Source organism: Carlito syrichta, unplaced genomic scaffold (assembly GCF_000164805.1).
Source record: "Carlito syrichta isolate Samal-C Ts95f unplaced genomic scaffold, Tarsius_syrichta-2.0.1 Scaffold303634, whole genome shotgun sequence".
Lineage (NCBI taxonomy): Eukaryota > Metazoa > Chordata > Mammalia > Primates > Tarsiidae > Carlito > Carlito syrichta.
The window spans coordinates 161121-177127 of NW_007247730.1; the positions used below are offsets into that span (position 1 = coordinate 161121).

At 35.5% G+C, this 16007-nt stretch overlaps 1 protein-coding gene across 1 annotated transcript in view; it reads left to right on the plus strand.

Annotated features, from left to right (window-relative positions):
• The window catches only part of LRRIQ1 (leucine rich repeats and IQ motif containing 1), a gene marked incomplete at its 3' end in the record, with an annotated part of 138349 nt that overhangs the window by 17232 nt on the left and 105110 nt on the right, over positions 1-16007 (plus strand). Inside the window, exons 7-9 of the mRNA XM_008058806.1 lie at positions 268-1890; positions 9853-10005; positions 11309-11459. Of these exons, the coding sequence (XP_008056997.1) occupies positions 268-1890; positions 9853-10005; positions 11309-11459 (1927 nt within the window). The remainder of the gene's footprint in view (positions 1-267; positions 1891-9852; positions 10006-11308; positions 11460-16007) is intronic.

The following is a 16007-nucleotide window of genomic DNA, read 5'->3' on the forward strand; positions in this document are numbered from 1 at the left end:
CTTAAAATAATTCTTCAAGTTACATTTGGGTGGCTTAGTATACCCATACTATTAGAGTGTCAAGTTACCAACATGATTCAATCTCCCAAGTGTTTAAATAATTAATGCCCTTGAAAATAATAACTTTAGTTCCTCTAAGTGAATTTTATAGTAACTTCTTTAAGATATCAGTTTTAGTATTTATTTTCAATCTATGTTTTAGATGATATTTTAATAAAGTCACATATTTAGTTGATGCTGACTACTACTCATCTTACTTTATTTTAGGAGTTTATTAGAAACTTGCATTTACAAATGGAAGAGGAAAAAACAAGATTTAAAGAGCTACAGGAAAAAGAAAAGATACGTTTGTTAAAACAGCAGCATAATGCAGCTTTAAAAATTCAAGCTAAATATAAAGCATATGTGGCCTGCCAAAAATTTGGCCCAATCATAAAAGAACAAATAGAAAATAAGAAAAGGAAAGCACAGGAGTGGGAAGAAATGGAAACAAAAATACGACAGATGGAAGAAGAAAAACGAAAAAGATTAGAGGAGGAACAAAGAATAGAAGAAGAGAGAAAACAGCAGAAGCAAGAGGAAAGGAAAAGGAGAGAAAAAGAATATGAAGAAAAGAAGAGAATTGTGAAACAAGAAAGAGAGAAATTACTAAATGAGGAAAAATTAAGATTAAGAGAAGCTGCCAGTCAACAGCTAACAATAAGTAGCACATTAAAGAAGGGGGAATGTAATCCCAAACCTTTAACTGTTGAAGATATTTCAAAGAATAAGGGCGATATAGCCAAAAAGCTAGTGGATGAAAATTCAAAGAAGCATAATGATGTTACTCTTTGGGTAATTGAGGACTCAAATAAGAGAGAATATGTAGGAAGACAACTTGTAGTCAAAGAATCAATACAATTAAACCAATCTATAAACCAAGCAATTCCTGAAGATTATAAAATAAAAGATAAAAATGAAATCCTAACAAGAAAACAATATTCAGATACATTGGTCCAGCAAGAAAGAAAATATGAAAATTTAGATGAAAAACCTGAATTGGGAAACCCAGGTCTTAAAGAAAATGTAAAAGGACAGTTTCAGCTGAAAGAATTAAAGTCTAAAGTGCAAAAAGAAGTAACTGTGGAACATGACATAAATGAGAATGTGAGACAAGAAATTCAAATTATAATAGGACATAACCAAGAAATTAATGAGGTGAAAAACAATGAAGCACAGAAAATACTCAAAGATAATAGGCAGAAAAAGGAACAAAACATAGAAACAGAAGAAATACAAGAACAGAATGGATCATTATGTAAAGAGAATAATATTTCAATTATTTCAGTGAAGCACAAACTACTACCACTAATATCAGAACATTCCAAAAATATCAGAGAAAATATAATACTAAAAGAAAACAAAAATTTAAAATCCAAAGACATTGGCAAGAACCCAAAAGACTATGCTCTGAAGAGTGAGGTGATTTTTAACACAACTGATGCCAGGACTAATATAGAAGTCAAAAGAAATAAGCAAGATTGTATTTTAGGTAGATATACTCCTTGTGAATACTTGGGGGTCTGTAATGCAGAAAGCTCCATGGATTCTAAAGAGGTAAACTCTGTTAAGTCTGAGATTAGAGAAATTCCAGAAAAATGTCAAGAAAACAGAACTGAACATGAAACTATCATTACCTGCTCTGGACCACAGTCAACACTTCTGTCTTCTATTGAAGAAAAGAGACTAGCTTGGATAAAATCATTTAATCCTTGGTCTGAAATTTTCAAGCAAAAGCAACAAAAGAAAATGATTAAGAAAAAGAGACCTGTCAGATGCCCAGTCAACATGATGCCCCCTTTAAATACACTAGAAATTCTTCAGTGTGGCCCTTGGGATACTTTACAGCAGGTATTTCTAATTTTATAAACTTAAAAAAATTTAATTGCAAATTAGTTCTCTAAAATTTAAGTTTTCAAATTTTAGTAGAAGGAATACTTTGTATACAAAAATTCTGCCTGTTAATTGATGAAGCTACTTATTTGAGAGGAGATGTATTTAAAATATCTTAACTAAAATTATTAATGGCATCTTCTCCCTAAGTGAAGCACAATAAAAAACTTTAATTTATTACTTTAAAAAATTTGTCAAAGGCTGTACTCAAGGGCCCTGTAGTCATTATTAAGCCTCTAAGAGTGGAAGCATATTGGAATTTAGGATTGGAATTTGAGTAGGAAACTCCTTTTGTTTGAAGTTTGCTTTAAACTTGGGCCACCGCACCACCTAGTGGCTCATTTCAGAATGAGGTAGTTTAAGACAAATTAACAAACGTGTAGAAATAATATTTTAAATAGTGGAACACTAGAAAGGATTTATTATTAGAATACATGTATTTAGCTATGACTTGAAAATCATATGTATTTAGTAAATTTTATTTAGTTTCTTGGTTTAGACAGATGCTTAGGAAAAAGAAACATTCATATTAATAGGTATGCATTATTTTGTTCATTCACTCAGCAAATATTCATCTGATCAATAGGATGATCAATATTTATTAAACCAACAAAACAAAGAAAACCTAGTGTGTGTTCTATGGAGCTTAAACAAATAAGCATACAGATAAATACATTGTTATGGATCTTGATAATTACTATAAATAAGATTTCAGAGTATTTTGGGAGAGGATAATAAAGTAGTGGGGTTTGAAGAGACATTTGAGACATTAATAGTAATATAAGGAATAAAAACTGGACATACATGTAAGGTGTCCTCTGTTTCCTGGGCAATGTATTTGTCATATCCATCAGATCTATAGAGCTACATATAGAATCTCTCATCTGTTCCTCTCTTATTCTTTTTCCCTTAGGCTATGTCATCTCTGGAATAATTATTTTTTGTTGTTGTTTTTTGTTTTTTGTTTTTGAGTTGGAGTCTCGCTCTGTCACCCAGACTGGAGTGCAGTGGCTGCTCTTGGCCACTGCAGCCTCGACCTGCTGGGCTCCGGCGATCCTTCTGCCTCAGCCTTCCAGGTAGCTGGAACTACAGGCGCGCGCTACCACGCCTGGCTGATTTTTGATTCATTGTAGAGATGGTCTCGCCTGCCCAGGCGGGTCTCGAACCACGGACTCAGGCAATCCACTCACCTCAGCCTCCCAAAGGCACGGGATTACAGGCTGAGCCACCAAGCCCGGCTGGAATAATTCTTGTAGTACTTTTTTTTTTCCCCTAAGATCTTGTGGCAGGTTTCCCAATATAATGAAATTGGCAATTACTTAATTTTATTCATGAATATCTGTCAGAGCTAGACTTGAGTGATGGCTTCATGCCTGCAATGTACTTGTGTTAAAAGTAAAGCTGAAGTTAGAGAAACAGTAGTGATCTTCCATTTCTTTGTAGGTTGCTGTTCTGTCCAATGAGAAGAGCATGGAGGAAGTTAAGATGTATGAACCTCTTTCTCCTTAGATTTCTTCTCCAGTCCACTCTATTTTTTCTTTGGAATTCTTGTCAATTTACATAAAATGAAGATTGACCTTTTCTTTTGCTTCTTAGAGTAAGGCCTGACAAACTGTAATGTGTATATATATTACCTGGAGATTTGGTAACATGTTGATTCTGTTTCATTGTTCTGCATTTTTGCAATACTTTTAAGTGATGCTCTTGATTTTGGTACATGGACTAATTTGGGTAGCAATGTTTTGAAGAACACTATAAGTCTCTCATCACTACTCAAAGCAACTATTTCAAGTTTTTAATTTTGTTTTGATGCATCAACTATATGGTATAAAGATAAAAAATACACATGTATGTGACATATAAATGCTTATGTGTTAACCAATATCATTTTTTGTTTCCAGACAACTCCTGTAATTATTCTTGTTTGGCAGATGGTTCATCGTGATGTCTTCATTGGGCCACTGCTACTGACCCATAGCTTACTTTTTTACTTTGTTTTTCTAATCTCTTAGCTTCACAGTTTTATCCTTATCCTGATCACCCATGGTCCTTCTGAAGACAGTTTTTAGAAAAGAAAAGTTTACTTTTCTAGAATTTCACACAGAAATAAACTCATTTTTCTTATATTAATCTTTCCAATTGAGACTTCAGGACATGAGTTAGGTCTTCCTTTGGTCTACAATTCTTTACACATTGCCAGAAAAGTACAGATGTTCCTTGACCTACATTGGTTTTGTCCTGAAAAATGTAAGTTGAAAATGCATTTAACATGTTCGGAACACTTATGCTAGTCTTCAGTTGGGCAAAGTCATTTGGCAAAACAGTATACTGTAGAGTATCAAATGTTTATTCTCTGATTGTGTTGGTCGACTGGGCACTGCAGCTCACTGCCAGTGTCTGGCATTGTGAGAAAGTATCATACTGTGTATCACAGCCTGGAAAGAGACAAAAATTCAAAATTCGAAGTAAGGTTTCTTTTTTTTTTTGAGTTGGAGTCTCACTCCATCGCCTAGACTGGATTGCAGTGGCACGCTCCTAGCCACCGCAGCCTTGACCTGCTAGGCTTCGGCGATCCTTCCGCCTCAGCCTTCCGAGTAGCTGGAACTACAGGCGTGTGCTATCACACCCGGCTAATTTTTGATTTATTGTAGAGATGAGTTCTCGCTAAGTTGCCCAGACGGGTCTCGAACTCGCAGGCTCAAGCAATCCACTCACCTCGGCCCCCCAAAGCACTGGGATTGCAGGCTGAGCCACTGAGCCTGGCCCAAAGTAAGGTTTCCACTGATTGCATACCACTCTCACACCATTGAAAAGTCAAAAAATCATTACGTCAACTGTCTCGTCGGGACCCAACTTTAGTGGTTTTCAGCATTTCATTATAGGATGGATAGATGGGAAGATGAATAAATAGATGAATAAAGAATTCCAGCTGAATGTTAATATTATCTCTACGTTACTACTAGCTTCACAGTTTAGAGAATATTGATTAAAAAGAACATTAATGTAAAAATTGAATGTAATAGAGTACTAACAGGCCTTATATTTTATAAGAACTTGTTTCTGATTTTATGTAATTCTGCCCATATACTGGCTGTGTCATCTGATGCAAGATGCTTGATCTTCCTGAGCTGCTTTTGTCTTTTGCAAATGGGAAGAGCAATATGTGTTTTATAGGATTGCTGAGTTTTAAAATGTTGTATGTGAAGAACTTGGCCTGTGATTCCTAATATATAGAATAGTCCAATAGTCACTAGTCAAATGAAGTTCTCAAGCAAGTGAAGAGAAAGGCAAATGGATTTTTGGGGACTGCTTAATAGCCTATTTCAGCAACGATGTTATAAAGTTGGAAACATAGAGGGATCGATCATCCCATGATATGCAGTAATATCCCAAAAGATGGGACTAAAGAGTAATGATAATAGATAATGAACACATTTTTACTTTTTCTTGTTTTTATGTTCAAATTAATTAATCTTTCTTTCTTTCTTTCTTTTTTTTTGAGTTGGAGTCTCACTCTGTTGCCCAGACTGGAGTGCAGTGGCCACTCCCGGCCATCGCAGCCTCAACCTGCTGGGCTCCGGCTCTCCTTCTGCCTCAGCCTTCCAAGTAGCTGGAATTACAGGCATGCGCTACCATGCCCAGCTGATTTTTTGATTTATGTAGAGATGAGGTTTCGCTGCCCAGGTGGGTCTCGAACCCGCGGGCTCAGGCAATCCACTCACCTCAGCCTCCCAAAGGTGTGGGATTACAGGCTGAACCACCGAGCCTGACTAATCTTTCTTTTATTTTTCACATTTTTCTACTAAGGGTAACTTGTTTTATAAGAACAAAAGTTTGTCTGAGGTTAAGGATTTTTAAATACTGCTTTAGACCATAATGTGAGTGATGACATTTTAGCTGCTGATAAACTTTTAGATCACAATGTCTCACTTCTCTTATACAAGGTAAATTGTAATGAACTGCTGTTGGGTCTATATATAAATTACTTGAAGTTATTTTCTAGCCATTTTGTTAAAGTCACTAAACATAACTCAGACTCATGTCTTTTCCTTTGCAGCTGAGTTTTAAAATGGTTTTGTTTTTCTGTGTTGCATAGATTTGAGGTTAGGATACTGAACAAACATTTTGAGAAAAGTAAAAAATGGAGGTATCTATTTCATTAATTTTGTAATAATTGTTTACCATAGATGACTGACACACCTTAGGATGAGCTCAATAATTCAGAGTGAAATCTCTAAAAAATATACAGCTATTGTAGATCATTTTATATACAATGAACTGTCACAGATTTCAGAAAATATAATTAAGTGGAAAGCTGATTTATGATCTTTTATTAAAATATATGAATGATCTATAGGTTCTATATGTAGAACAATTCATTCTCAAGTAATGAGAGCCTGAAAATATGCATTTTCAAATATTTTTATATTTTTTCTTTATAAGGGAAATAAACTTTGAATGCTATAACTACCTGCATATTTGCGTTTGCCACAGGCTAGTAAAGATTATTTATTTAAGAAATATTTAGCCAACACCCATTCTGCTCCAATTGCTGTTTTTTAAGTTAGCCGTGCAGCAATGACCACAGTTGATTACTGCTTTAGGAAAACTCTCAAATTGAGTTTTTTCCTCTGCTCTCACACAACAACAATTATCAGCACAAAAGAAGTCTTCTGTGACCTAACGTAGGCATTTCTTCCCATCACCAAGCAGTGGACACCAGCTGGGTGTCCTTCAATTCAATTCCAACACGTCTACCTTGAGATAGTGCCAGATCCCACAGGGTGAGGGCTCAGTACAAAAAGACTGCCCTTCCTGGCCCCCAGATACCAGTTCCATGTCCTGGCCTCCACAGCTTCTGACTGACCAGCTTCAAGTTATGGTTCCTACAACCCTCTCTTTGAGTTTGATTAATTTGCAGGAGTGGGTCACAGAACTCAAGGAAGTACTGTTGGTTTATTATAAAGGACATTGCAAAGAATACAGATGAAGGGGTGGGTAGGGTGAAGTATGGGGGCAGGGGCACAGAGCTTCCATCCGTCCCTGGGCGTTGCCCTCCAGGCATCTTCACATCATGTTCGGCTATCCTGAAGCTCTCTGAACCTGCCTTTTGGGTTTTGAGGGAAGCAACATGACATCAGTCTTCCATTACTCAGGGTATAGGATGGGGCCCTCTCTGGCGAGGATCTTAAGACCCATAATCAGAAAAACAGAAGATAAAACGTAGGTGAAAGGAGGGCAGGAGAAGGCAGCAAGGACTATGGAAATTATGAACCATTTTTAAATCATAAAGCAGTTTTATGTATGTGATTAATATCAAGTGTGTATCAATAACTAATACAAAAATATCTTTTGATGTTTGGAAAAATGTAGGATGGTGTAGATAAGGCACTGCTATGCTGTGAGGACTGTTTTATAATGTTAAATGAACAGGAGAGGCCGGGCTCGGTGGCTCAGCTTGTAATCCCACGCTTTGGGAGGCTGAGGTGAGTGGATTGCTTGAGCCCGCGGGTTCGAGACCCGCCTGGGCAACTTGGTGAGACGTCATCTCTACAATTTAAAAAAAAAAAAAATAGCTGGGGGTGGTAGTGCGCGCCTGTAGTTCCAGCTACTCAGAAGGCTGAGGCGGAAGGATAGCTGGAGCCCAGTAGGTCGAGGCTGTGGTGGCCGCGAGTGGCCACTGCCCTCCAGTCTGGGCGACAGAGTGAGACTCCAACTCAGAAAAATAAATAAATAAACAGGAGAAAGAAATACTAAAAACTCCATATATTTGAATGTAATACCACTAACAAGGACACTGTAGCAGTTGCTACTCTTGTGCTGTAACAAAATTAAACTACAGAAATTGATACATCATAAATAACTAGAACTTAATTGTGCTCATATAGTCGCTTGAAAGCGGCATGTTATTAAATTAGTCCAAATAATATGAATATAATGTTGAATAGCATTTGTTACCATCTAGCTATAGTTGCCAACTTTTCAATTTTTAAGTGCTTGATTCTGAATAGTGTTTTTATATTTATAGTATAGAGACAGTTTTCCAATTACAGGATTTATATCTGCCTGTGTATAGATTAAATGAGCAACACATAGACACTATCTCCACACAAATGGATTAATATATTTTATTTCTGAAAAATAAATTTCTTTCAAAAATTTACTGTCTATGAATGATTGAGAAATTCATAAAAATAATTATGCAGCCAGAAACTCTTGTTTACTTGAAGTTTTAGAAATATCAGTTATCGCTTCTACCACTTAAAGCAAGGAGTAGACTAATTTCCTTCTTTCTTCACTCTAAACAGATGGTTTTGTTCTTTACTTACATAAATATGTAAATTTAAAATTTGTAATTTAATTTAATGCACAAGAAATATTTCATATGAAAAGGAGTTGCTGCACTTTGGAATTTTATATATTTCTAGAATTTTTGAAATAATTTTAATAGAATACTTTTGTAATTACTTTTAAGTCTGATGTACACTAGACTCTTCCTATAAGCCAATGATTTAAAAATTAGTATTTAGTACATGTGAAATCTGACCTTAATATTCTTGATGTGATAATATGAAACTATTCTTATTTTAAAGAGATTTAGTTTATATAGTTATTTCAGTGCATGGACTACGTTACAATGTATATCCGATATATTATTGCATTCTTCCTCTGCCATGTTATTTAGGTGAGAGCGCTTGGGTTTAATTAGTGGGGTGCTTCTTTTAATTTTTATTTTTTGAGACAGGTTCTCAGTCTCTTGCCTAGGTTGGAGTACAGTGCCGCAGTCAGGCTCACTGCAGCCTTGACCTCCTGGGCTCAAGTGATCCTGCCAACTTATCCTCTGGAGTAGCTGGGACTGCAGGCTTGTACTACCGTGCCTGGCTAATTTTTATTTATTTTTGTAGAGATGGGGTATTGCTCTATTGCCCAAGTTGGTCTCCCGCTCCTGGCCTCAAGCAATTTTCCTGCCTTGGCCTCCAAAAATGCTGGGATTATAGGCATGACTCACTATGCTTGGCCTGGAATGGTTTTCTGATCCCTTTGGAAACATTTCTATCTGACATTGTCTTGTAGAGCTATAAGTACAGTTTTAATATACCTGCAATACAGTTAAATACACTCTCTGCTACTGTTTTTTTCTTTAATTAAAAAGACTAGAATCAAGAAGGTAGAAAAGTTCCTTAAGAACAAAATCTATGTGAAGTATGATATCCAAAGGAACATCTCAAAAAATATAAATGTATAGCTTTCAAAATACAAAAAAATAGCATTCATGATTTACTATTTCACAAATTCTGTAAGCTCTGGGTATATTAAATTATTCAGGAGTAAGGGAAAATTTAGATATTTATAGTACAGAAAACTTGTAAAATGTTATTTGCATTGCATGGTTTAATAATCTTTATATGGTTCTACTTTTAGGTTCTATAATTTCTCAGTAAGAACTTTCTTCTTTTTTGGGAGCTGGCTGAGCTATTTAGTTGAAGCCTGGCAGACTGGATACAAAAATCTATCCTCTAAACTCATGACCCCTAATATTATCCAGGGATCCCTAGAATTTTCAAACGCAGATCATAACATGCATGTAGTGTGATTTTGAAAATAATGCCATAGGCATGAAAAACAAAAAAATGGGAACTTGGTGAAAAACCAGGGAATGAACTAATAACATGATTACTTTGTTGCTTTTATGCATTTAACTTTTAAACTTAAATAGATCATGAATGACTGCATTATTTTGTCCTATGTGGGAAACAAAAGACACTAGGTAGCTTGACTAAAATTGAGTTGCTACGTGAGTTCCTATATGTAGTATTACTTTTCTTAAATGAATTTTCTAAACAATTTGCAAGTCTAATGTAGTTTGTATTCAGTTTTGTTAAATAACATTATTCCTTCCAATTTTCTTGAAATTTCTAGGTCACAACAGTTGCATTTCAAGATTTGCCAGGTTGTAGTCTCTCCACATTGGCAGAGTGTACAAATCTTCAGTTTCTGTCTCTTCGACGCTGTGGATTAACTTCTTTGCACAACCTGAGTAACTGCAAAAAACTTAAGTACATTGATGCACAGGTATGTCCTCCATTCTACTTTTATTATAATGAAATATAAAACGGATCAATGTTTACATTTCAGAAATGATAATTTTGGAGAAAGTTACTTAAATAACTCATAATTCAGTCTAAAGAAATTAAGGGCCTAAATTAGTAAGAACTGGGGGGGATGTTGAATGGTTATGTGAGCTGGAAATTTCTTATGTATTTTTGCTGATAATGTGTTTATTGTTTCTGTTAATTTTGGTTGCTTAGCAAATGACTATATTACTTTTAGTGGCTTAAAAAAAACAACAACAATCATCTTATTTGCTCATGATTCTGTGGGCCATGAATTGAGACCAAACTTGGTTAGGCATTTCTTCTGATTTATATTGTATTGTCTCAATCTTTTATGTAACTGCAATTGGATGGAAGCTAGGACTAGAATGTTCAAAATTACTTCTCTTATATGTCTGGCCCCTTATCAAGGATGTCTGAAAGGTTGGATTCTCTCTTGTCTATTATAGTCTTCTTTCCAGTGTGGCCATACAAGACTAAGTGTTCCTAAAAGGCAAACTCTAATATGCAAGTACTTATCAAGCAACTGCTTGCATGCTGTGACCCAAAGTTTAATTGGCCACACTCTGAATTTTTATGAGAGGGGACTGTGGATGTGTGAATATTGTTTTGTGAGGTTCACCAGGGGCTACCAAGGTAAGTCTGTTACAATATACTTCCCAGCTCTTAAAAATTCACATCCTTTCTCCACATATATAGAATATATTCATGTTCCAAAGACCCCCAGATCTCATCAACTTATAGTATCAGGCTCAAACTTGAAGCATAGGATCTTCTCATCTAGGTCATATCCAGGTAGCAATGAGGCTTCTCTGGTACACTTTCTTGGTTGCATCTACTGAAGTAGAATTCTCTTAACTCAGATATCTGCAAAATAAAATTAGAAGTTTTCTGTCTCCTCTCCCCTACATATGGTGGTGAGACAGGGCTTGGTTTACTATGATAGTAATTCCCATTCAAAATGGGAGAAACTAGACTAACAATATATCCACTCTTCTTAGATTGTTTAAGATGTTTTGTTATATTGTCCTCTGTATTTTCTATCTTATAAAATAATGTTAATAAATAATTAAAATGAATTATTTATTACTTAATATTTTCATCAAATATTTTAACAGTGTATTGTGCATGGTTATCTTAGAAGTTAGCGATCTAGATATTTATTTGAAGATCTAATCTCATCCTTCCTTGTTTTGCAAGCTTCAAATATTTTATTAACAAGTTATTAAAATAAAACTAACTACCTTTATTCTTTGCTTTAGGAAAACCATATTGAGACTATGAACTGTGAAAATTTGGAAAATCTCTGTGTTGTGCTTCTTAATAAAAATCAACTGACTTCTCTTCATGGTTTGGATGGCTGCACTAATATTCAAAATCTTGAACTTTCACATAATAAAATCACCCGAATAGGTGAGAGCTATGAAATTTTAATATTGAAACATTTATTTCTCATAACTATTTTGTTTCATTTATTCTTTTTTAAAAGTAAATCACATCACTAATTTATATATTTCACTTATGCTATACTTATTTAATCTATTTAAAATAGGAAAATAGAATCACTTTTAATGTTTATAAAAAGAATATATCCCCCCCCACTGGCAAACAGGTATGTTAGCAGCCTCTTACATTTGTATATTCACTTCTGTCTTCCTTTTCCTATAACCAGTAATGATCTGAATTCTACTGTAAAATATAACACCTCAATATGATGCCATAATACTTTTACAAATCCTGTGCTCTCCCCACTTCTCAGTAATTGTACTGTTTTCTCAGCAATTGTCATAAACCCTTTCATTACTATTCTCCTGGGCTACATACATTACTTATACTAACTAATCTTTCCTTTTTTAGGCAAGGCTGCTCACACCACATGAAATAATTCATCAAGCTAGGTTTACCCAAGATTCTCAATCCCTCCATTACTATATCTGCATATCTATATAACGTTTTTTACTTTCCTCCTCATGTGTTACAACTCAGCAGTGAAAATATATTTTCTCACTTAAGGCCAGTTCTATTGTCTTTTACTAAACATTTTTGTGGGCCCAAGTTTACCTTTGTTTTATTTATTTTTTTATTTAGAGACAGGATCTTGTAATGTTACTCAGGTTGGTTTCAAACTCCTGGGCTCAAGTGATTCTTCAACTCAGCATCCCAAGTAGCTGGGACTACATGTGTACACTATCGTGTCTTAATAATCCCATTTTCTATAAATATTCTTATCAGTCCCATCTGGAACCTTATTTAATCACTTTTCTTTCTGTCAAAATCTTCCTATTACTACTGTTTCCTACCTCTCATGTTTCTAAAACTAAAAAAAAAGAAACTGAAAATTTTATTTTCTCTCACATTAGATTCTACCATTGCCTCATCTGTCTTATTCTTTGTTGTCAACTTTTGGGGAAGAATGTGCTGTGCTTGCTTTCACCTCTTATTTTAATTTTATAATTTACCTATTATAGAGTTGTGGGATACAAATGAAGATTTACTACATACGTAGGCTGCTTGCAGGTAAAATTTGGACTTCTAGCTGGCTCTGTTTTCCGCTGGTAGTGCACCAGGTACCCTTTGTATTATCACGTGCCCCTTTCCTTCCTTCCTACTTCCCTCCCCTAGCAGTATCCAGTGACTGCCCATCCCACCTTTTGTGCTAATGTGCTAGTGTTCAAGGCCCACTAGTGAGTAACCACTAGTGTGGTGTTCAGTTATTTGTTTTCTGTAATAGCTCACTTAGGATGATGGTCTCCAACTGCATGCAAGTTGCTGAAAAGGCTATGATTTTGTTCTTTAGGGCTGCATAATACTCCATCTTATACGTACCATATTTTCTTTATTTACTCCACTTTCAATGGACAACAGAATTTGTTCCATGTTTTTGCTATTGTGAATAGTGCAGCAATAAACATACATGTGCATATGTCTTTTTGATAAAGTAATAATTGGCATTCCTCTGGGTATAGTCCCAGGAGCAGGGATTGCTGGATCATATGAGGGATCAATTTTTAATTCTTTTAGGAGTTACCATACTGCTTTCCATAGAGGTTGAAATAGCTTCTATTCCCACCAAGAGTACAGAAGTGTTCTCTTTTCTTTGCAGCTGTGCCAGCACCTATTGGTTTTTGACTTATTAATGATAGCTATCCTTACTGGAGTTAGGTGGTATCTCATTGTCGTTTTGATTTGCATTTCTCTGATGATTAGTAAGGCTGATCATTTTTTCATGTGTCTGTTGGCTGCTTGAATTTCATCTTTTGAGAGGTGTCTGTTCATATCCTTTCCAAATTTTAATGGGGCTGTTTGCTTTTTTCCTTTCAGTTTATTTGAGATCCTTGTAGATCCTGGATATTAGGCCTTTATCTGATGCATAGTTTGACATTTTCCCCCCATTCTCTGGGTTGTCTCTTTCTTCTCTTGATGGTTTCTTTATCTGTGCAAAAACTTTTCAGTTTGATGGGGTATCACCAGTCTATCTTAACTTTTGTAGCACTCATTTTTGGGGACTTGGTCATGAATTCCTTGCCTACTCTGTGTACATTAAGGGTTAAGGGTGTTTCCTACAGTTTTTTCTAGGATTCTTATAGTTTGAGTTTTTATGTTTATGTCCTTGATCCATCTTGAGTTGGTTTTTGTATATGGTGATAGGTAGGGGTAGAGTTTCATTCTTCTGCATGTGCTTATCCAGTTTTCTCAGCACCATTTGCTAAATATGGTCTCCTTTTCCAAATGCTTGCTTTGGTGAATTTGTTAAAGATGAGTTGGTTGAGAAACTGTGTTTTGGCTTCTGGAAACTCTGTCTTGATCCATTGTTCTATGTGCCTATTCCTGTACCAATATCATGCCGTGTTGATTACTGGAGCCCTGCAATAAAGTTTAAAGTCTGGAAATGTGAAACCTCCTGCTTTGTTCCTCTTCCTGAGGATTGTTTTGGCTATTTGTACTCTTTTTTTGTTGTTGTTTCCTTATGATTTCTGTATTGTCATTTTCAAGTCTGAGAAAAATGATGTTGGTAATTTGATGGGTATTGCATTGAATCTGTGGATTGCTTTGGATAGGATGGACATCTTGGCAATATTGATTCTTCCAATCTGTGAACATGGTGTGTTTTTCCATTTGCTTGTGTCATCCTTTATTTCTCTGAGTAGAGTTTTGTAGTTTTCATTGTAAAGGCTTTTCACTTCTCTGGTTAAGTAGATGCCAAGGTATTTCTTTTTCTTTTTTTGATGGCTATTGTGAATGGGATTGTGTTTTTATTTGGTTCTCTGCCTGCTTGTTACTAGTGTATAGAAATGCAACTGTTTTTTCCATGTTGATTTTGTAACCTGAGACCTTGCCAAATTCATTTATCAGTGAGGGGAGGCATTTGACAAGATTTTGTAGGGTTTTCTAGGTACGCTACATCATACATCAAGAGTGATAGCTTAACTGTCCCTATTTGGATAGCATCGGTTTCCTGCTCTTGCCTGATTACTCTAGCTAGGACATCCAGCACTATGTTGAATAGGGGGGACGAAAGTAGGCATACTTGTCTTGTTCTAGTTTTTAGGGTGAATGCTTCCAGTTTCTGCCCCTTGATCAAAATGTTGGCTGTGGGTTTATCATAGATGCTTCTTATTGTTTTGAGGAATGTTTCTTCTATGCCTAGGTGTTCTGAGGCTTTTATCAAGAAAGGAGGCTGGATTTTTGTCAAATGCTTTTCTGTGTCTAATGAGATAATCATGCAGTTCTTGGTTTTACATCTGGTAATGTGCCGAATTACATTTATGGTCTAGTGACTGTTGAACCAGTCCTGCATCCTGGGAATGATGCCCACCTAGTCATGGTGGGTGATCCTTGAGATGTGTTGTTGGATATAATTTGCTAGACTCTTGTTGAGAATTTTTGCATCTAGTTGCACCTGGGAGATTGGCCTGTAATTCTCTTTTCTTGTTGGGTCTCTGCCTGATTTGGGTATCAGTAAGATGTTACCTTCATAGAATGAGTCAGGGAGAATTTCATCATTCTCAATTGCCTGGAATACTTTCAATAAGGTTGGTATTAGCTCCTCCTTGAATATCTTATTGAATTCAGCTGGGAAGCCATGTGGTCCAAGTCTTTTTTTTTTTTTGCAGAGTTTTCTTATGACTGAGTCAATTTCCTAGATTGTTATTGGTCTGTTTAGAGTTTCAATTTTTTTTGTTTCAACCTTGAGATATTGTGTGATGCCAGAAAATTCTCAATTTCCTTGATTTTGTAGTTTATTTGCATATAGGTGTTCATCGTAATTTCTGGTAATCTTGTAAAATTTTTCATTTTCAGTTGTGTTACCACCTTTTCATTTCTAATTGTGTTTATTTAGAATTTCTCTTTTTAGTTGAGTCAATCTGACTAGGGATCCATCAATCTTTATTTATCCTTTCAAAGAATCAGATTTTTGTGTTTTTTAAACTTTCTATGTGATTTTTGTCTTCTGTATGCTGCATTTGTGACTTTATCTTAGTTATCTGGATTTTTCTGCAGAAATTAAGTTTTAGATGATTTTGTCTTTCCAGCTCCCTTAGGTGTGACATTAAACTGTTTACTTCTGATGTTTCTATTTTCTGTGCCCATGCTATAAATTTGCCTTTCAACACTGCTGTCATGACATCTCAGAGATTCTGATAAGATGTGTCTTTGTTTCTGTTTTGTTTCCAGGAATCTTTTTATTTCTGTCTTGATTTCTGTGTTGACCCAAAAGTCATTCAGCAGCATGTTGTTTAGTGTCCATGTCTTTGTGTGTTTTGGAGGGATTTTGTTGGCAACAATATTTATTTTTATTTCACTGGGATCTGAGAAGATGCATATTATTTCAGGCTTTTGAAATTTTTCACACTGGGCTTATGTACAAGAATGTGATCAATCTTGGAGTATGTTCCATGTGCTAATGAATAGAATATATATTCTTCTACACATATACAGTATAGTTGCTGGGTGCAGTGT